The sequence below is a fragment of the Budorcas taxicolor genome, chromosome 11, assembly GCF_023091745.1.
Source record: "Budorcas taxicolor isolate Tak-1 chromosome 11, Takin1.1, whole genome shotgun sequence".
In the NCBI taxonomy this organism is placed as follows: Eukaryota; Metazoa; Chordata; class Mammalia; order Artiodactyla; family Bovidae; genus Budorcas; species Budorcas taxicolor.
Genome location: NC_068920.1, coordinates 42,456,913 through 42,478,687, shown reverse-complemented (window position 1 = coordinate 42,478,687; position 21,775 = coordinate 42,456,913). Strand labels below are relative to the sequence as shown.

The following is a 21,775-nucleotide window of genomic DNA, read 5'->3' as shown; positions in this document are numbered from 1 at the left end:
GGTAATTCCAATTGCTAGCTCTGACTAGTATCTGTGCCTCCTCCTTTGTCCTCTCCGTAATCTAATCTCCACACTGCAGCCAGTGTAGAGGTTAAATTTTTCAGTGTAAAATGTAAATATAACCATGTCACTCTCCTACTTAAACCTTTCAGACGTTCCTCCATCCCCTTACAGGAACAAGTTCAAACTTTTTAATTTGACTTAGAAAGCCTTCCTTACTATGATTTGGCTTCTGTTTGTCTGCTGCTGCTGCTGCTAAGTCGCTTCAGTCGTGTCCAACTCTGTGCGACCCCACAGACAGCAGCCCACCAGGCTCCCCCATCCCTGGGATTCTCCAGGCAAGAACACTGGAGCGGGTTGCCATTTCCTTCTCCAGTGCATGAAAGTGAAAAGTGAAAGTGAAGTCGCTCAGTTGTGTCCGACTCTTTCTGACCCCATGGACTGCAGCCTACCAGGCTCCTCTGTCCATGGGATTTTCCAGGCAAGAGTACTCTACCACAGCTTTAATACTTCATAAGCCGAACTCTTTTTATTTCTTGAATTGAGAATGCTCTTGTATCTCAAGGTCTTGTTAAAAACAAAATTCAACTGAAGATTTGAAGATCTAATTGGCTTTATTTAACAATTCATGAATCAGGAAGTATCTCATCGAGTAAATACAAAGGCACTCTGAGGTGCTGTACAAGATGCAAGACTTTTATAGAAATGGAGGCAGGATAATGAGGTTATTAGCAAAAGAAAGGGGAATTCCATTTAGGGGGAATGTTGGGGGACTTATCTTGCAGATTACCTCACTATCGCTGAAATGCCAGACTGGTTAGTTTAAAATTCCACTCCAGGAGAAGCTGAAACTCCTACTAGATTAGGAAATGAGTCTTGGTGAGATTTAGCAGAAGTGAATGCATTTGGGCCTTGTTTGTTTTTAACAGTCTCCAGGACCACCAGACCCTCCTCTTTACCTTTACTCATCTTAAAGATCAATTTCCTCTTGGACCACGCCTCACTCCCACTTCCTCTAGGTTATGCGCTCCTGTTCTCCGCGACCACTGCCCTTCAACACCTTACTGTATAATTCATCACACTGCCTTGAATCTACAGGCACTGAACCCCTTGAGGACCCCTCCAGTCGCTGGCTTCTTCGCCGCAGAGACTCCAGCACCTAGGACAGGGCCTGACTCGAAGTAGGTGCGTAGCGAATAGAGGACGCAGGAAAGAATGGATGCGAGAGAGGGGGTGTCCTCGGAAGGCAGCGCCAAGTAGTTGAGAACCCGCGGTTTCTCTGTGGGAGGAGGGTTCGATGGACTCGCCGAAGGGTGTTAAGGAGGGCTCCTCTCCTTAACAAGGCGCTCGATTTCTCACCCAGCGAAGCCTCTGCCGCACAGACGCGGCGCCCCTCCCACTTCCGGGCCAGCAGAACAGGAAGTGGAGGCGCGGGCTTCCCATGAAGCAGCGCGGGGCGCCTATTCAAACCGAATGGAGAACGGGGAGGAGGTCGTGATGGCGGCCCCGGAGCCGGAAGTGCAGTCCCCGGCCGCAGTCCCTGGTAAGATATGGAGTCCGGAGCTCGAGGAGTTTGTTTCCTCCCAGCCACGGCTCCCTCCAGTCATTTAGCCCGTAGTCGTTTCACTAGCCCGTGTTCCTTGTCCCCATTTCCCGTCGTCCCTCCCAGCTCTGACTTGGCCCCTTTGACTCCATCGCACCCGCGGCCCTGAATTCCATTGGTTCACTCTCCTTTTCGCGACGTGTTCTGGGCTCTGCTTGACACCGCTTTCTCTCAACTCATTTTCCCATCTCAGGGCCTCTGCTTTCTGAGCAGATCTCCAGTCGCTGTCTCCGAAATTCCCGCCATCTGCCCCCCCCAAATCCTGCAGTCTCTTAGACAACTGGGATCTGGAACCTGCGAGCGGCCTCCCAGAGGGGAGTTTGCGGAGAGAATCCGCCTGTGTAGGCGTGTGGCCTCAGCTGTGGTGGCTGATGTCCCCGCAAGGGATGGGAAGACTGACTGGCCTCTTCACTTTTTCTCATCCAAGTTCTAATCAGGCCGGACCCTGTTTAGCTTTGGAGAACAGAGGAGATCGGGCTTCAGGGTGGTATGTCCATAGACCTTTTAAGTTTTTCGTTTTTCTCTCTTGTCCCTCTGTGCACCTACTAGATTTGGAGTGGTGTGAGAAGTCGGAGGAAACCCAGGACCCCCAGATAGAACTACTTGAGACCACCTCCACCCGGGAACCTTCCAACCCTTTGGAGCCCTTTCGTCCCAGAGACTGCATGGTGCCAGTGGTGTTTCCTGGGCCTGTGAGCCAGGAAGGCTGCTGTCGCTTTACTTGTGAACTTCTAAAACATATCATGTACCAACGCCAGCAACTACCTCTGCCCTACGAACAGCTTAAGCACTTCTACCGAAAACCTTTTCCCCAGGTAGGCACAAGCTTTGGGAGAAAATTGGTGAGTGAACTTTGTGGCTGTTAGATGGTGGCAGGTAGAAAGGGTGGTCAAAGGAACCTTCACGCATGTCAGCATAAGCAGCTGTAAACGATGTTTCAGCCCTATGGCTTCAGTCCTTTCCCACTCTAGTCTGGATATTCAAAGCCTTGCTTTTTCTCTTGTTTTCTTTTTCTGAAACTCCTATTGTGTGTTACATTTGGACTTCATGAACTGATCCTCTAATTTTAGTATTTTCTCTCCACATCCTCATTTCTTTGTTTCTGTTATACTTTTCTTCCTTGAGTTTATGTTCTTAAACTTAATTTTTTGGCAGTCGCAGTCTTAAGAACTTTCTCTTAAAATTTTTATATTTTAAATTTATTTTGACTGTGCTGAGTCTTAGTTGCAACCTGCAAGCAAGATCTAGTTCTATCCCTGAACAAGGATGGAACCCGGGCCCCTGCATTGGGAGCTCACAGTCTTACCCACTGGACCACCAGGGAAGTCCCACATGTTCCTTTTTAGTTATATCCTGTTTCCTGTGTATGAACTTCCCTTGTGGGTATTAATTACTGTGTTTTTGAAGTTTTCTTCTGTCTCTTGCACTGTCTCTGTTTCTTCCAGATTCCTTTTCTATTTATTTGTTTTGGTCTCTTTCAGAGTTGAGGCTTTTATTTGGTGTCTGAATATTTAAGAATAAGTCATTGAAAGTTCTGTGTGCGAGGCTGGCCCTGTGAGCTAGCTGATAGACTTAAAGGACATTGGGTGGGAACAAAGTGGTAATGATAACGGGAAAGAGGATTATTTGCTCTAATAAAGGTGATTTTGGAGTTATCTTTCAGTTAAACATGGTAAACTGAACACGTTTATTTCTGCTTCCATCTGATACACTACTCAATGAGAGAAGAAGGAAGGAAGGAAGGAAAGAGAGAAAGAACACTTCCAAAGCATTGTGTTTAGGTGGGGGAAACTAGCAGGCCATCGAAGGGTACTGGGCTTCCCAGGTGGCACTAGTGGTAAGGAATCTGCCTGCCAATGCAGGAGACATGAGAGATGCAGCTTTGAACCCTGAGTTGGGAAGATCCCCTGGAGTGGAATGGCAACCCACTCTAGTATTCTTGCCTGGAGCATCCCATGGACAAAGGAGCCTGGCAGGCCACAGTCCATAGGGTCACAAAGAGTTGGACATGACTGAAGTGACTTAGCGCGCATGCACGCTTAGGGCCCTTGCACAGGTGTTCACTTAGTCCCCATGTGTTCAACTGTTGTGTTCTGTGGTGCTTAAGTGAGCAACTCCTGGGCCTTTTACGGGCTTCTTCGGTGCGGTTTTGCTTCTCGGGGGAGTCCCGCCCGACAGCACTTGGTATTCAGCTCCCTTGAGTGCTTCCTGCTTTCTCTCTTCCAAAAATCTGTTGTTGTCTTTAGCCACTGTCATCTATTTTTCAGTTATTTTTGCCACTGGGAGTCCTCTTTCTCTCCCCTCCCTTCCTGCTTCCCTCCCCTCTTTCTTCCTCCCTCCCACCCACTCTTTCATTTCCTTCCTACCTTCCATCAGTTTGCCATGTTTGTTTGTTTAATTTATTTTTTATTGAAGGATAATTGTTTTACAGAACTTTGCTGTTTTCCGTCAAATCTCAACATGAATGCCATGTTTAACTGGAGGATGAATTCCAGAATTTATTAGACCAAATAATCCTTGGTGGTTTTTTTTTGGCTGAATAATTGTCAAGCACAGGCTCTCTAGTTGCCCCGTGGCATATGGGAATCGTAGTTTCCTACGCAGGAATCAAGCTCTCCTCCTGTGTGTTGGAATGTGGATTCTTAACTACTGGACCACCAGGAAAGTCCCCAGTCCTCAGTCTTGTCATTATTTTCAGCACAGCAAAAGCTTACTACCTGCCATGCCAGCACATGAGTATTTTAGTATTTTAGTTGCTAATTTCTGGATGCCCTCCTGGTTCAGTACACTGTCTTTGCTATTCTGAGTGAGGAAGAATTATAATTTTGTACAAAGAATCTATTTTCCTTTTTGGTACATTTCCCTGTGATAAAACCCAGGGTCTTGAGTGTGGCGGTTCACTGAACTGGAGCTCCAGTCCCGTAAGTCTGCTCTGTTCTAGCAGGGTTCTTCAGAGGGCATTAGCTTTCGTCTACCTCGCAGACCTTCTCTGTCTCCATTCTTTGTCCTCACAGGCAGAGGACATGGTGAAGAAGAAACCTCGGGCCAGTGCTGAGGTGAGCAGCAGGAAATGCCAGCAAACCCTGGCAGAACTGGAGAGTGTCCTCAGCCACCTGGAGGGACTCTTTGCCCGGACACTAGTCCCTCGAGTGCTGATCCTCCTTGGGGGCAATGCCCTCAGCCCCAAGGAGTTCTATGAGCTTGACTTGTCCCGATTAGCCCCCAACAGCATGGACCCGAGCCTGAGCACAGCAGCTTGTTTGCGCCGCCTCTTCCGAGCCATTTTCCTGGCCGATGCCTTCAGTGAGCTGCAGGTCCCTCCACTCATGGGCACCATCGTCATGGCACAGGGTCACCGCGACTGTGGAGAAGATTGGTTTCGACCCAAGCTCAACTACAGAGTGCCCAGCCGGGGCCACAAGCTGACTGTGACCTTGTCCTGTGGCCGACCCACCATCCCAGCTGCAACCTGGGAGGATTACATTTGGTTCCAGGCACCAGTGACACTGAAAGGCTTCCACGAATGAATGGGAATGCTCATTGTGAACACAGTGGCTAAATTATCTTTCCCCTGGTGGCACCACATCACCCATCTCCTGCTTGGACCTAGTTAATTCCTGGTGGGAGGAAGGGTCTGTCCTTCTGGCTGCCTGCCCCCCTTAGACTTTCTGGTGGACTGATGGTTGGCTGGGGTTGTAATAATCGTCATTGAACAAGCATCTCTTTGAATCACAGGCTGATTTTCCCAGAGGGTGCTGGGTCAGGTGTTTCTTTTGGGGGCTGGAAAGCAAACATGGGCCCACAGACAGGCTCCCTCCCCTCCCCACCCACCCCCGGAGGGGGTCGGGCAGGGAGGTGACCCTTTTTAGCTTTTGCTGTGGCTTTTCAGAATTTTTAACAGGGACATAATGTGGGTGTGACTCGTAGACTTAAATATATTATAAAATGAATGGATTCATATTAAATTTTCCTGAAACATTTTTGGCTTGAAGAGGCTTAAGGCTAGAGTAATCTCCCTTGGTCTCTTAGGCTTCAGCCTTCCATGATTTCTTTGTTTTTAATAGTTCTTTCTCTTCATTATTCCTGAGCCAATATGGGAAGTTAAATGACTTGGCCAAGGTTCTTTAACAGTTTGATAGCAGAGTTGGGACTAAGAATCCTCTTCAGCTAACTCCTAGCCCGATGTTCTTTGCTTGCCACATGTTGGGTTCTGTGACCCTTAGAGTATGTGTACCCAAAGCAGAGGTCACACAGTGCGAGGGCCCTGAGAAAAAACCAAGAGAGTCTCTGCAGAGCCTGATTGAACTATAGGCTAAGACACCGGGTCTGCCCTGTAGAGTCACTTCCGTGAGGCCACATGTCCCTTCTGGAATGCGCCCTGCCATCTCCACTGCAGTTGCATGGTGGCTGCTGGCAGTTACTGTTGGCAGTATTGTCCTTGTGCCATCCCTGCCCTCCTGCCTGTGGCCATTCCTTCTCGGCAGCATCTGTGGGTTGGCCATCCTGATCCTTACTGTTATCCTCTCCAGCTTGGTGCTGTCCTGACCACTGAGCACTGATGCTCTTTGTCGCTGAGAACATCTGCTTATTTCTTGGAAGCAAGTTGAAGGCAGAATCCTCACCCTGCTGGTGTTGGGGATAGGTGTGTGGTGTGTGTGTGTGTGTATGCATACAATATATGCTATTTTGTATATTTTAAGAAAACATGGAAAATAGTTTATATTTTATGGTAGGTTTTAAGCACTTTACATACATTATCTAATAACCTTACAGAGTTCATATTATTGTCTCTGTCTTAGAGACGAGGCTTGGGGAGGCTGAATAACTTGCATAAGTGTTGAAACCTGGATTCAGACCCAGTCCAGCTGACTCCAGAGGCTGAGTGCTTTACACTGTACTGTACATTCTGTGTGACTTTACTCTGAGATGATTAAACAGGGTTTGCCCTGCTGAATTTGGTAGCATTGGAAAGCTGTGGGACTTCATCTCTGGCTTTAGATTGTGTTCCTGACGTGGAACCTGCCACTTCACTGGTGCTAAGTAAATATAGAATCAATGCAAACAGAAGGTTTGAGTACTTTTCTGTGCTGTGTCCACCTGAAGCATACTCCGCCAGCTTGGACTCTCCACTGTTTTTGTGTCTGATAGTACCTTACAGAAGAGGAATAGGGCCATATCTCTCACTCGGAAAGGGACAGGCTGTGGGGTCGACTTAAAGGGAGGGAGAATTTTGAAGAAGGGAGTTATAAACTTTTGAGGTAGAAGACATTAAGGCAAGTCTGATCCCTCAAGTCCTGCTTTAAAAAACTGTCACAAATAATGTCTAGACAATCAAAGCAAAGTTAATTATCCAGGTAATTTAGACACTTCTTGGCTTGGCATTGGGGCCCAGGTCATTCTGATTTCATGAATCCACTCCAAAGGAATCCAGAAATTAAAAGATCAGTTAATAATTTTATCAACAAATATCATCTCTGACAACAAGCCTGCTGAGGCACTTGTCTTTTAACCTTGGCTGGGCACTCCAGAGATGCATGTGAAGAAATCGTATCTAGCCCAGGGAGTGAAGAGCCCCAGCTTCAGTGGTTCTGGCCTTTCATCTGTTGTTACCATTTGAACCTAAAAGCAGTAGGTGTGGGGCCTGAGGTAGGTAAATGTAGGTGGTAGGGAACGTGTAGCTGTTGATGTTGTAAATGAAAATGTTGATGGGGAAGTGTAGTCCATAAACTCACATTTTGTAACCCTCTTTGCACCTTCCTTTCCCAGGGTGTGGCCCTATATGGTGCCCCATTGCCTGGCCAGCCCCTCCCTACCCCCACACACTGGAGTCCTAACCATTGGACCTCTGGGTCATCCCCACTCCCCCTTCTAGGTCTTTGCTTGCCACTTAGCTGAAACAGTCCTATGAGAGGGAAAAATCAAGAGCTATCTGTGAAGACTGAAGACAGTGGAATAGATGGACCCCACTCTGTAAGACCTGGTTCGGGGGGATTGATTGTCTTGGGAATCTCAGAACCAGGAAGATCTGAAATTCTTAGGAAATTCTGAGGCCAAGAAAGGACAGGAATGAAGTGAAATAATATAGCTAGTCTTACTGTTATTTTTCTTCCCAAGCCCCCATTGCGTATGTTATACAATGAGGACTCAATAAATGTCGACTGTGGAGGGGTTTTAGAGGAAGCAAGATAGCCCTGGAATTGGGCCAAATTGGGACCTCCAACCTACCACTGTATCCTGCTTATTCTGGGGTAAAACCATGCCGTTGCCGTGACAACTGAACACCTCCCATCACCCAGCGGGGGAAGGAAGCAGGAGGGAGCGTGTGTACGCCCAGGCTTTTCGGAAGCGCTCCGTGGCAAGAAGGGCTGGCTGGCCGGCGGCCCCAGAAGGCTAGCCTGCAGAAGGTCAGGTGGGTGAAATCCTGCTTCCGGTAGGGTTGGAGGGGCGGAGCTTTGGGTCTCCATGGACACGGTTTCTCCTAGCAACCTGGCGGGCGTTGAGCAGAGCCGCCGGCGCAATGGACGCGGAAAGCCTCCTGCTGTCACTGGAGTTGGCGTCTGGCAGTGGGCAGGGCCTTAGCCCAGACCGTCGGGCCGCGCTGCTCACTTCTCTCATGCTGGTTAAACGCGACTACCGCTTCGATCGGGTCCTCTTCTGGGGCCGCATCCTCGGCCTCGTCGCCGATTACTACATCGCTCAGGGCGTGAGCGAGGATCAGCTCGCACCGCGCAAGACCCTGTACAGGTGGAGAGGGCGCCCAGGCTGGCCAAGGCCGCAGGGGGATACTGAGGGGAGGGCTACCGGGCCGGGAAGGGGTGAGTGGGAGGTAGGACCTAAAGGGGCGGGTTCCAGAAAGCGAGGGGGTGAGATCTGAGAGAGCAGCCCCGGGAGGACACCTGGGGAGGGGCGCCAAAGAAACTTAGAGGCTGATGGTTTAATAATGGAAGCAGGGCAAGAACGGAGGAGGGGCAAGATGAAAGCTTCCGGAGAATGAAAACCCGGAGTAGAAGCCCTGTGGTGGACCTGGCTTTCCAAAGAGAAACGTTTGGAGAAGGGTCCAAACTAAAGTTTGGCTTTACTTTGGAGAAGGGTCAGAAGCCTTGAGGGGCAGCGGGGAGCTCTTCGGAAATGGGTCCTGGAGCATTTGGGGTGCAGGTGTTGGCTCATAGGAGGCACTCCAGGAAGTAGTGAACGAATGTGGAATGGAGGGAAAGGGATTTAGAATTGAGGAACTTTTCCTGTACACTCCATTTAGGACCATCCACCCTCCTTTTGACTACCCCGTTGATGGGGAGCTCCCCATCTTACAAGGATTCTGTTCAGGCTGAAGAAAGTTGGAGACTTCATTTATCTATCCATGCAGCAATCCAACACTGACTGAATGTTTTCCATGCTAGACCTGGGGTTAAAAAGATGGCTAAGACTCTCCCTATCTCCAATTTATTCACACCCAGCAATTACAGCAAAGCATCTGAAAACTAAGACAGAGGTGTACACGAAGGGGAGGCAGGGTGCAACATTCTCCTAGAGGGCATCTTTTTTTTTTTTTGCCTTCAAGATCTCAGCTTTAAGATCTTATTTATTCCTTTTGCATTTTTTGTAAATTATTTAATTGGAGGCTTATGACTTTACAATATTGTAGTGGTTTTGCCATACATTCACATGAATCAGCCATGGGTGTACATGTGTCCCCCATTCTGAACCCCCCCCTCCGCCTCCCTCCCCATTCCATCCCTTCGGGTTGTCCCAGTGCATCAGCCCTGAGCACCCTGTCTCAGGCATCGAACCTGGACTGGCGCTCTGTTTCACATATGGTAGTATACATATTTCAATGCTACTCGGAGAGCAATTTTTAATAAGATTACTGAGATCTGAGAAATGACCTGGAGTTCTCCAGGAAGGAGTTGGGGAAAGGCATGCCAATCAGAGGCATGCCTTGCTGGCTGGAGCTCGCTTGGGATGTTTGGGAGAACAGAGGGTAGGCAACCAGGACAGTGGCAGCCTAGGGTGTTAATGTTGAACTCGATGGAAAGGCCAGGAGATTTGAACTTTGTCCATAGGCTATGCAGAGCCACTGAAGGCCTTCAATGAAGAGTCTGCTTGGACCTGAGTGGGCAGAAGGGTCTGGAAGTGGGCGAGCATTTGGATATCTGTTGCAGACTGAAAGGAGGAAGGAATGGAGGGGTGGGCTTGGAAAGATTTCGGTGGTAGAAGTGGCAGGACTTGTGACTAAATGGGGAAAGGTGAAGAGGAGGTCAAGGTTGACCCTTCCTTCTAGCTCAGGCAGCTGGGTAAGGGCTGGTGCCATGCACTGGGAAAGAACTCAGGAGGTCCTGGGGGAGGCCCAGCGAGTTTGCTGTCAGGTGCCATGGGGCAGAGTGGTAAGGAAGCATATTAAAGTACAGATCTGGAGTCCAAAAGAAAAATTTGGACTGAAGATAGAGATTTGAACCTCACTGTATTCCAGCAAGTTTTTATTTCTCCAGCACCTAGTATGTGCTAGGCATTGATCTAGACATGGGGAATTCAGTGCTAAAGTCCTTGTCTTCATGGAGTTTACATTTTAGTGTGTGTGTTGGGGGTGGGAGGGAAGACAGACAATAAACACACACACATATACTGCACACGCTTAGCATTGGTGCTAAGCGCTAAGGGAGACACGGAATACAGGATCAGGTGCTATTATGAAAAGGGCGATCTGGGATGGCCTCTCTCGGGAGGTAACATTTGAGAAGAGACCTGAGGCAGCTGAGCGAGCTGTGTTTATCTGAGGGAAAAGCATTCCAGCAAGTGCAAAGGTCCCGAGGCAGGTGTGTGCTCAGCGCACCTGTGGGACCCTGTAGAGGCTGGTGTGGCTAGAGAGGAGCGAGTGAGGGGCCACTGCACAGCATGAGGTCAGCGAGGCCGAGGCAGTCGTGCAGGGCCCTGCGAGTGCTTGGCTCAGTGGGAAGTCACTGGGAGAGTCTGCAGAGTCACGGTCCGGCTTAGGTTTTCCCAGTTGGGTGGGGAACAGACTGAAGCGGGAGCAGGTATGGACATGGGGAGACCAGTTAGGAAGCTGCTGTGATACTGGGCGAGAGTAGGTGGTGGCTTGGATGGGGGTGGAAGCAGTGGAGGTGGTGAGAGGTGACTGGATTTGGGGTATCCACTTGGGAGCAGCTGGGGTTCTGGGAGTCAGGTAGGTGAGACTGGAGACAAAAGAGGGGTGAGAATAGATCCTCGGAAACACTTAAGGCTGGAGAAGGGGAAGGGGAGGTGTCAAAGGAAGCAGACATGGAAATGCATGTGTTGGCTTGTAGGTCCCATGGCTGGCCTTCAGAGCAGTTTCTTGCGGTGCCAGGGAATCCTGGTGCAGTGGTCAGAGTGAAAGCGGGGTGAGGAGGAAGGGCTCTGGCAGGGCAAAATGTTCTTGAGTATGGTCCAGAGTTGGGGAAGAGGAGGGAGGGGCAGGAAAGGGGCATTTCCCAGAGGGGCATGGATTTGAGGACTGTTAAAGCTGAGGCATCTGCATGTTGTGAAGGAGCCAGTGGAGAGTGAAGAGGGCACACAGAGCAGGCTGGGGATGTGGGTGCTGGGCGGATGAGGGAGGAGCAGGCAGACACCCCTCCCGGCAGGGTGTGAGAAAGAAGTGACTGGGCTGGTGATGCCCCTGAAGCTCTCAGAGGCGGAGAGCTCCTAGAGCCTGGGCCGGGAGAAGCGTGGGGGAGATGGCTGTGTGTCAGCTCAGCAGGCAGGCTGAGCATGGATGTGGGCCCTCTGGAGCAGAGGGATCTGAAATTAAGGCAATTCAGCTTCCAGAAACTCATCTGCGGTCTCATAATCCAGATATGTAGGAAGACACTCTTGGAATCTTGGCAGACTGAAGCTTTTAAGAAATTAAGTTGTATGTCATCACATATAGGGTGGGGTACACCACAGGCTCTTGTGGCTTCTAAGGGGGAAAGGTATGACTCCCACCAGCCTTTCTTGGGCCTCAGCCCTTTGGGAGAAGGGGCAGAGACAGGAAGCTGGAATGAGAGGGGAGTTAGAATTGGGGTCATGCGGATGTTGTTGGCAGCCTGAACTGCATGGAGTGGAGCCTCCTGCCTCCCGCCACAAAGGAGATGGAGATACAGACATCTGTGGTGAAGGGCCGCTTCATGGGGGACCCCTCCCATGAGTATGAACACACTGAGCTGCAGAAGGTGAATGATGGCGAGAAGGTCTTTGAGGAAGAAGTAGTGGTGAGTGAAGACAAGAGGAGGAGGGCCTGAACACAAGGGGCTGGGCTGGTGGACACTGGTGGCAGCAAGCATGGTCATCATCACAGTCACTGGGGCCACGGGCCCTGGGGCTCCGTGCCAGCCCCCTCGCTCCAACCTGGTGCCCTGGGACGCTGGTGCATTGCCTTCAGGGGGTGGAGAGGAGGAAACCTCTGTTAAGTCACCCGCCCAGGGTGACATCACTCCTGAATGTTGACAGGGTGGCAAGGGGATGGGCAGCTCTCAGGAGAGCTGGGTTATGGGGCCAGAGCTAGGAAGAAGCGGTCTGTGCATTGCTCTGGGGTCAGGGGATGTGCACAGGCGCTTATGTTTTTGTATAGATTTGTATTTTACTAGATAACACATTCAGGCTTCCCAGGTGGCACTAGTGGTAAAGAACATGCCTGCCAATGCAGGAGACATAAGAGACGCAGGTTTGATCCCTGGGTTGGGAAGATCCCCTGGAGAAGGGCATGGTAACCCACTCCACTATTTCTGCCTTGGAAATCCCATGGACAGAGGAGCCTGGCGGGCTACAGTTGACAGGGTTGCAAAGAGTCGACACAACTGAAGAGACTTAGGACGCACACACACACACACACACACACACACACACATAATACATTCACTTGAAACTGTTAGCAGCGATTACTTTTAGGAGATGGGATTATGAGTGGTTTTAATTTTCTTAGGTATATTATAAAATATCTCCATATTACCCAGATATTCTACAGTAAGCACGACAGCTTTTATATTTTAAAACAGCAAAATAAGCAACATTAAAATATGGGATTGCATGGTTGGAAAATAATCCAATTTCTGAAAATAGACAAACCTGTGATTCAAAATCCAACCTTTCCCCTTGAACCTGGGTGAGGCCAAATGTCTGGGTCTAGGTCTGTGATGCTTTAGCTACAAACCCCTGTCTGCCAGACAACCTCTACATCCTCTGTTTTCTCTTCTGTAGAACTGAGACTTGTACAAGTTAAATGAGGTGCCATTTTTTTTTGGCCTTGCCACGAGGGTTGCAGGATCTTAGTTCCCTAACCAGGGATTGAACCCACGTCCCCTGCATTGGAAGCACAGGATCTTAACCACTAAACTGCCAGGGAATTCCCAAGGTGATGTATTTAAAGCACCTGGCCTAGACACTTATTAGTTTCCATCTCCTTTGTAAACAATTCCAATCAGCAGCCCAGGGGAAATACATGGCTGAATGGCTCTGGGGTCTCCCAGTGACCCTTTCCCTGTCAAGTGCTGTTTTCTCCCAAACATCTCTATGAAGTCCTTTTGTTTGGGTTGGGGTTGCCCTTGATATTGATTCTAACCAAATTTCATCTGTGTAAACATGTTACAGTATGGAGTGATGTTTGAGAAATGATGTTAAGTCAGACAGCAGGACAAGAAACTATATAAACTGTAACTCTAATTTTCCTTTGAATATAGGCATAGGAAAAAAAGAATAGAAGGGATTATACCAATGTTATCAGCGATTACCTTCAGGAGGTAGGATTATGAATGGCTTTAATTTTCTTAGGTATATTATAAAATACTTCTATATCACCCAGATATTCTACAGTCAGCACGATAGCTTTCATATTTTAAAAAGGCAAAATGAGCAACATTAAAATATGATGACAGAATGGTTTGTTTCTGGACCGGTATATAAAACACTGTTAATGGTGTCTGCTCCCAGTGAGAGCGACTGGGGGACCAGGAATGAGATGAGACGCTGCTTTTTATTATTTTTTTTAAAAAAGTTTTAAATATCGTACTCACCAGCGGTATGTATTACCAACTTAAGAAAGGACAGGAGGGAGGGAAGGCAGGCAAGAAATTCACTCATGGTGAATTTCCATGCACCTGGCATCTCTGCATGATGACCCAGGTCAGATGAACATCCAGAGGGCGCTTGCACCAGGCGTGACTGACTGGGCACAGCACCCCAGCGGGATAGCTTGTCTCCTGTCTCCTCAGGTCCAGATCAAGGAAGAGATGCGCTTGGTGTCCATTATTGACCAGATCGACAAGGCTGTGGCTGTCATCCCCAGAGGCGCCCTCTTTAAGACCCCTTTCGGACCTATCAATGTCAATCGGACCTTTGAAGGTAAGTTCTCTTCCCGAGCGCAGTCAGATACACGTCTGGGAGTCCAGGGGAACCTACCTGTTTTCTCAGAGAAGGAATAACTGTCGCCACATCACTTGGGAGGACCTGCCGAATGGCGTCACTGGACCCTGACTTTTATGCCTGAGTTGAGAGAGCGTCTGGCCACCTGAGTTCAGGGCTGTGTGTGGGGCTGGGCTCCCCACCTTTCCTCACGCGGCTCCTCCGTAGTCTGTTCTCGTTGCAGGGGCCGAGCCAAGTTCTGGCTGAGAAAATGCTGGTCCCTTGCCGCCCTTCAGTTCCCCATCAGTAGCTGACTGAACCCTTTGCAAGCCCCTCCATGTGGTCGCCAATCAGAGAGGAAGGGGATTGTGGGGCTTGGGGATGACCATCCCTTCCTACCTGCCGCCCCTTTGTAGGACTGTCCTTGTCTGAAGCCAAGAAGCTGAGTTCTTACTTCCACTTCAGGGAGCCTGTTGAGCTGAAGAACAAGACCTTGCTGGAGAAGGCTGAGCTCGACCCGTCCCTAGACTTCATGGACTCTCTGGAGCACGACATCCCCAAAGGTAACAGCCTGTTACTTGGAGGACATTGGATCCACCCCCAGGTCAGAACAGTGGGCCATGCCACCTGCCATTCCCTCTTAAGAGTGGGACCCATGGCCTGGGTGGGAACTGGGAGTTCAATATGGGGGCTTGAGTAGGAGGCTCCTCCAGGGCCCAATACAGGGCTCAGCTTCAAATGTCTGCAGACAAAAGGATTGTCTTCCAGGTACTTCCACAGACAGGAAGTCTCTCTTGATTTTCATATCAATCTTGAATGAAGGCGAGTTGGGAATTTCCCCCCACCAAAACATCCCTGAAAATAGTAGCCGTATATACATCTTCACGGTTGGTTTTCGGGGTTAGATCCAGTGCTTGGCACACAGCTGGTGCTCAGGGAGTAGGTGCCAACTGACCTGTAGAGGACCACCTGCTAAGGAAATGAGTTCTGTACGTCTGTCTCCTGCTAAGGGTGCTTTTAAATCATAAAACATACAACTTCAGAGACCTTCTTGTGCTTCAAGGCCCACCTGGCCCAGGCACACAGCCACAGTTGGTGGGGGTCAGAGACCCCGGTTCCTCCCTGGGCTCCCCCAGTAGAGATGAGCACATCCTCGGAAGATGCTCTTGCTGGGCTCTGCATCCCAGGACAGGTGCCAGGCTCTGGGCATTCAGGGGCCACACCCGAGGCGCTGCCTCAGCAGCCCTGCTTTTTTCCCCATGCCTGGTGTTCTGAGAGCTGGAGGGATCTGTTGCTGATGATGGCAAAGACAATGATTCTAGGAACTACTCATAAAGCAATGACACTGCTTATTGTGTGCCAGGCGCTGTACCCAGTCTTTCCCGTGCCTCTCTTTTTTTTTCTTAGTTCATTTTAATCTTCACAGCTGATCTGTGAGTTAGATACTATTATATCATTATCCCCATTTTACAGATGAAAAAACCAGAGGCTCAGAGAGTTAAATCCAAGGACATAGTATGTGTTAAAGCATTAGACTCCAAGGCTCTGGCCTTAACTGTGGTGTCAAGTAGATGGTGTTTTCAGTGGACGATGGGAATCGCAGGACAGGAGTCACCCCCATCACTAGGGGGAAACATTTCTGAGGAGTGATGAGCAACCCAACTGGGCTGGAACTCAGGGTAGAGGTGGGGCGGCAGTAGTCATTACACGCAAGGGCTCCGGAGCCAGAAAGCCTGAGTTGGAATCCTGTATCTGCTGTGTACTACCTGGCCACCTCAGACAATTCCCTCAATTCCCTTGTACCTCAATTTCTAAAAGGGGAAAATTGATCTTTTCTACCTCATTGGGTTGTTATGAAAATTAAATGAAATAACAACACATACACCAAACATTTATGCTAGTGCTTAAGACATCGAAGGCTTCCCTGGTGGCTCAGAGGGTAAAGCGTCTGCCTGCAATGCGGGAGACTCGGGTTCGATTCCTGGGCAAGGAAGATCCCCTGGAGAAGGAAACGGCAGTCCACTCCAGCACTCTGGCCTGGAAAATCCCGTGGATGGAGGAGCCAGATAGGCTACAGTCCATGGGGTCGCAAAGAGTCGCACACGACTGAGTGACTTCACTTAAGACATTAAGGACTCAAGTAAAAATCAATAAGTATTACTGATACTGTTTTCAGTAGCAAAAAGGCCTTAGAGGGGGGTTGGGCAGGCTAGGGAGGGCCTAAAGGGCCAAAGGGTAGGAGGGTTTAGTTGCTCAGCTGTGTCAGACTCTTTGTGATGCTATGGACTGTGGCCCACCAGGCTCCCCTGTCCGTGGGATTTCCCAGGCAAGGATACTGGAGTGGGTTACCATTTCCTTCTCCAGGGGATCTTCCTGACCCAGGGATTGAACTCACATCTGCATTGCAGGGAGATTCTTTACCACTGAGCCACGTGGGACCCTAGGAGTAGACCAAGGCAGTAGGAGCTGCTGGTGGCTTGTAGGCAGATCTGCGATAACAAGGCAGTGGCGGCATCAATGGATGAGGAGGGCAAGCCAGGGCTCTGGAGGCCGTTTTGGGGCTACTGTAGTGCCCCGGGGGCTGGGCCATGGGTTACAGGTGGCTAAGGGCTGCCAGCAGAGTGGCTATGCTGGACTCCACCACACGGGGGCACCAGAGTCAAGCCTCCCTGAGCATAGACTGGGGGTCTCGGACCTGGCAGGGAGATGGTTATAGAGGATGAGAATTTCTTAACCATCAGACACACTTTCCAGATTCCCATTACCTCCTCCAACTCTGTGCTCCCCACTTGACTAGGGGCTCGTGGGGACTGCACATCCCTGGTTGGTAAAGGGAGTTAGGAACACTGGTGGTGGGACCCAGTGCCAGGGCCTGCATGGCCAACTGAGAAAAGTCCTCTTAGCACCCCTAATCTGGGGGCAGCAGCCCCTCCCCGATTCGGAGCATGGCTGGAAAGCTCTGCCCAGTGAGGACTTCTCAGCTGCGGCAGAAGGGAGCCCAGGGCCAGTGGATGAGGCTCTCCCTTCAGAGCGCTGGGTGACACAAGGGGGCCTCCTCCCCACCCCCCCCGGAACCTAGACTTCTTGCACTAACAGTGGGCCTCAGGGCTGAGAGATCAACTGATGATTTGACGCCCCAACAGCGCCTTGTCCTTAGTGCTAGAGCCTTAGGAGTGAAGCACTCCCGGAGTCTCCTGTGTCGGAGGGCTGGAGGGGAGATATGCTCCTGGCCTGACTTTGGGAAACTCCACAGTTCTGGGCCTCCAGCTCCCCTTCTCCCAGAGCCACCACCAGAAAGCCTGCAGGAAGTCTGGCCGGGTTTTACTCAGGATGGTTTGGTGGGGCCTGCAATATGGCGGAGGAAATGTGGCTGGCTGGGGGAGAGCAGCCCCTCTGACTCTGCTCCCAGACTCCCTGCAGTATCTGCCCCTGAAAGAGCGGAAGGAGCTGCTGGGAGGCTGCCCCCACCAAGCAGACAGTAGCCAGAATGGCTGGGTTGCTAAGTGAAGCAAAGTCCCAACAAAGAGTTCCCTGGGGCACCAGGACTGGTGGGAAGTATGGGATCTGCCCAGGTAGGATCAGCTTCCTTTCTGGGTCTGAGGCAACTGTTGAGGGGAACCCTGTGTCACCTGTGAGCAGGAATGGGTCAGGCAGTCCATGGGACTCCTGCTCTCTGTGGCCACGTGGATTGGCCAGGTGCTCAGCAGCTGGTCCCTGGACCACCCTCGGCTGGAGAGAGGATGTAAGAATGTTGCCTGGAGCCACTTGTGGCCTTCCGAGCCGTCCCACTGTGCCGTGGGGTCTGTGGAGTTCTGTGGGAGTAGGGTTTGGCAGCAGAAGCATCCTTCTGGCAGACACAGGGCAACAGCCAGGAGTTCACTGAGCTTGGGCTGCTGCTAGGTGAGACACGGAGCACTGTCAGGATGCCAGATTTCTGGGCAGTACTCTGCTGTTCAATGCTCCTTAACCTTCTATGCTGTCAGCAAATAGTCACTGAGCAGCTAGTATGTCCCAGGGACCAGAGATGCTGCTGAGAACAAGGCACCATCCGTGCCTCACAGACGTTTGGGAAGATCAAATGAAACAGGATGGGAAGTGGCCATGTAAACAGCAGGTGCCGCATAGGTGTCCTAGGAAGCAGAGCATGCGGGTGGAGGGCAGAGCGCTTCTCTCTGGGCTAGAGCAGAGATCTCAGGGACTGCCGGCTACGAAGCAGCCAGGATTCCAGCACAGTGCCCAGAGTAGGCAGCAGAGGGCAGCAAGGGGCCTGCCTGCCTGGAAAGCAGCTTTTAGTAAGTGATGGCTGGGAAGAGGTGGGGGACAGGGGAGACAGCACTGGAGAGGGTGGGCAACGCAGGGTCCAGGATCAGCCCTCTCTCAAGGGGGTATGCAGGTGGCACCTCCCTTCCAGTCTAGTGGAGGTTCAGGTGACAGGTGCTCGGCCTTCTGCACCAAGGGGCTTGGCTTTGCCTATCAGTAAGACTGGGAACTCTTCGGCGTGTCCCCGCCCCCACCCCCTCCCATGTGCTGTGGCCCTGGTGTCGGGGAGTGGTTGCTCTGAAAAGGGGCCTGTGGCCATTTTTGTGTGTGTGAGACAAGTTGTGCAGTGCTGGTCTGAGTGGATTTAAGCCATTTGCTGCCCCTGGACAGCCCTGAACTCCAGCCTGGTCCACTCTCCTCCTCCAACTTAATCTCAGAACTTGGCTGCCTTTCTTCCTGGAGGGCAGGGGAATGTAACTATGATGAGCATCTCCCAGCCTGAGCTTCCCACACTGGCAAGGTGAGTGAGACCCCCAAGGCCCAGGGGTACTTCTGCTCATGCAGGAGGCCCCATTCCTCGTTTACCAGCTTGTATCCCACCACATCCTCAGAAAAGAGAGCTTGTGGAGAAGAGTGGCTGCCAGGGGGCTGGAGGGTGAGGTCTGGGGAGACTTGGGAGAAGCATGGGCTGCAGGAGGCTGCTTCCCCTAGAGTCCCAGTGGTGGTGGCTGGCTGGGCCCAGCCTTGCCAGCAGCTGCAGCAATAAAAGTGGGTGAAGGTGAAAGCAAGAGCCTGGCTTCCCAGGTAGATGCTACGTGACTCCTGGCACGTTGAGAGTATGTGTTTCCTGGGCGACAAGCTGAGCCAGGGACAAGGAAAGGACAGAAGTGTGACAGGAATGCAAGGGGAGGGAGGAAGTAGTGTCATTGGCTGGCCAGCCCTGTACATACCACTTCTGTACTCTGCCAGCACCCTGGGCCTGCATGGCACAGATCGCCAACCCTGGTGGGGGAACCCTGTTTCTCCTTGCTCTTGCTTGGCCAGTGTAGAGGGAGTCCCTGATGAGCCTGGCCCCTCCCCACCTACTAGAAGCAAGAGGTGGCCAAGCCCTAGGTGGGCAGGTTGGTACCGGGGAAGCCAGGACCGTCCTTGCTCAGGGTATGCCACAGCACTGGAGACAGAACTGCCGAGTGTGTCTGGCTGGAGGACTCCAGTTCTTTCTCCAGGGCAGCATTTGGCCCAGGGTGGGGGCCGGTGGGGCTGTAAGCTGCCTTCTCCGGGTGGTCAGAGCCTGACCTTTTTCAGTTCCAGGGGGCTGTAGCTGTGGACTCCTGGAGCAGAGGGACTCCCCAGATGCTGCTGAGGGGACTGGCATGGGGAGCTGACAAGGGGCTACCTTCTGGGGGTCTGTGTTCTGGCCTGAAGCTGCATACGGTGTACTGGTGTACTGGGAACACTTTGGTCTGTCACACCCCCTCTCCTGTTACCCCTAGGCCATCTGTTTTCTGGAATGAATGACTAGCAGAGCAACAGGCTATGGCTCCAGAACCTACAGGCAGGTTTATGAGGTGGAAGATCTCAGGGATCCAGAGGGGCAAGCTGCAGGAGCTGGGGGAGATACTCCCCACTTCTCTGACCACCCCCCCCCCCCCCAGGCAGTGTCCCAGTCAGAGCTCTGGGAACCCAGGGACACTCTTCTTTCTCAATGCTATCTGGATGGCACTGAGGGGGCCTGGGGGAGTGGGGTCAAGCCTATACTGTGGCTTCTGCTTCATCACCTCAACCTTGGCTGGTGGTATTTGGTGCAGGCCACCGCACAGTGCTGAGGTGGCCCCTGCGTGGGCACCCCCCAAGCAGGTTAAGGCCACCAAGACTACATATACCCCAAAAGCTCTAGCTTTGACCTGGGCAGGTGCTGGAGCCCTGAGATGGGCTGAGCTGCCATCAGGGCAAAGGGTGCCTGGTGGTCAGGTCTCTTGTAATCAGGGTGGCCTCTGGTGGGTGGGGCCTGAGCTCCAAGGCTGCTGGGTGTGGAGTGATGGGGTGGGCCATGGTTGGAGGTGGCCTGGGGGCAGCGGCACAGCGGGAGCCAGGCAGCCAGGCTGGGCTGGCAGCTGATGAAGGCCTCGGCGCAGTTCTCAGTGCATCACTGGCTGGTCCAGCACCAAAACCTTCAAAGCATTTGCCTTTCTGGCAGGGGCTGGGGCAGAGCTGCGGCTGGGCTGGGAGAGGCCTCGGCGCAGGGGAATAGAAGCTCCAGATCTGCATCCAGGGGCGATTTTCCCAGGCTCCTTCCTCCCACACAGCGGCTCCCTCCCTTGGTTCTGGAGCTGGATCAGGCCCTTCCCGCCAAGTCCTCGTGGCTGCACAACTCAGCCCCAGGCTGGGCTGCTCCCGTCTGGGGAGCAAAAACCAGGGCAGAACCCAGGACAGACAAAGGCTCATTAGCTGCGGCCCAAGTCCCCTCCCACCAAGGACGGCTCTCAGTCTACCAGCTGCCAGAAAAGGGCTATTGAGCTGGAGGCCTGAAAAGGCCACACTTTTATGTGAGCCTGGACAGGTCTCATCCATCTCAGAGTTAAGTTGCTGGGCCTGGAGCAAAATTTTGCAAGAGAGGTGAAGTGCACCAGGACAGCAGGCCACCAGCGAGCCCGAGTGCAGGGAAGAGAGGAGCCTGGCGTCTCCCCGGCCTAGCCCCAACCCCGCTCCGCCTGTGCACGGGTGACCCAGCTTCCTCCCCCATGCAACCTGTCACTGGACTTGCTGACAGGAACAAAATGGACTGCTTTGAGTTCCACCTCTTTTCATTTCCTTCGCCCTCCCTCTGGAAGTGGCTTTAATGAGCAGTGAAATGGCTCAAAGGCAATCAGAGGAGTAAAGCGCCGGGATAATTAAATTGTCTTCCCTTTCCCAGTGGAACCTTCACGCTCAGGCCTGGCTTCCTGGAGCTGGGGTTTCCGCACCCCCGGCCGGGCTCTGCCTCCACGATGCCCAGGCCTTGCCCTCTGCTGCCTCTTCCCCACCCCCCAGGGTCCTGGAGTGTCCAGATGGAGAGGGGCAATGCCTTGGTGGTGCTGCGCAGCCTGCTCTGGCCTGGCCTCACCTTCTACCACGCTCCTCGCACCAAGAACTACGGCTACATCTACGTGGGCACCGGCGAGAAGAACCTAGACCTGCCCTTCATGCTGTAGGCGGGCTGCCCAGGGGGTATGCAGAGTCTGAGCAGTGTTTTCATAAAGGCGGTGGATCTGGTCAGTCTGTTCTGTGCTGCTGCTTCCCCCCACCTCCACCTCCATCTGGTGTCCAGGCTGAGGGGACGCCCAGCTCTAAATAGAGCAAGTGGCAGAGGGCTGGAATGTGCTAACAAGAGAGAATCGTGGGAGGGAACGGCATGGGGGAGAAGGTGGCAGCCAGGAGGCCTCTGAGGAGGGCAGCTTCTTGGACTCAGAAGAGAGCTGCACGTAGGCCGGGCAGCCTAACAAAAAGCCAACGGCTGTCAACAGAGAGGAAGGGAACCTGTGTGGCCGTGAGCTCCGCTCGATGCGCCCACGTGGCCCACCACCA

General features: G+C 51.9%; 2 protein-coding genes across 2 annotated transcripts; both read left to right on the top strand.

Moving 5' to 3' along the window:
* The first annotated feature begins 1,473 nt into the window (after positions 1-1,473).
* Positions 1,474-6,474, top strand: MAD2L1BP (MAD2L1 binding protein). Its single transcript, XM_052649820.1, has 3 exons — positions 1,474-1,543; positions 2,153-2,418; positions 4,618-6,474. The coding sequence occupies exons 1-3, from the start codon at positions 1,474-1,476 to the stop codon at positions 5,128-5,130; spliced, it is 849 nt and encodes a 282-aa protein (XP_052505780.1). The 3' UTR covers positions 5,131-6,474.
* A 1,646-nt stretch (positions 6,475-8,120) lies between these two features.
* On the top strand, positions 8,121-21,459 carry RSPH9 (radial spoke head component 9). Its single transcript, XM_052649822.1, has 5 exons — positions 8,121-8,347; positions 11,661-11,826; positions 13,822-13,951; positions 14,368-14,514; positions 21,242-21,459. Exons 1-5 carry the CDS (start codon positions 8,121-8,123, stop codon positions 21,400-21,402), a joined length of 831 nt encoding a protein of 276 aa, XP_052505782.1. The 3' UTR covers positions 21,403-21,459.
* The last annotated feature ends 316 nt before the right edge of the window (positions 21,460-21,775 follow it).

Coding starts and splice junctions, on each gene's coding strand:
- MAD2L1BP (XM_052649820.1), top strand. CDS start 1,474: ATGGAGAACGGGGAGGAGGTCGTGATGGCGGCCCCGGAGCCGGAAGTG. Junction 1,544..2,152: donor GTCCCCGGCCGCAGTCCCTG/GTAAGATATGGA, acceptor TGCACCTACTAG/ATTTGGAGTGGTGTGAGAAG. Junction 2,419..4,617: donor ACCGAAAACCTTTTCCCCAG/GTAGGCACAAGC, acceptor TTGTCCTCACAG/GCAGAGGACATGGTGAAGAA.
- RSPH9 (XM_052649822.1), top strand. CDS start 8,121: ATGGACGCGGAAAGCCTCCTGCTGTCACTGGAGTTGGCGTCTGGCAGT. Junction 8,348..11,660: donor CCGCGCAAGACCCTGTACAG/GTGGAGAGGGCG, acceptor TGTTGTTGGCAG/CCTGAACTGCATGGAGTGGA. Junction 11,827..13,821: donor TCTTTGAGGAAGAAGTAGTG/GTGAGTGAAGAC, acceptor CTGTCTCCTCAG/GTCCAGATCAAGGAAGAGAT.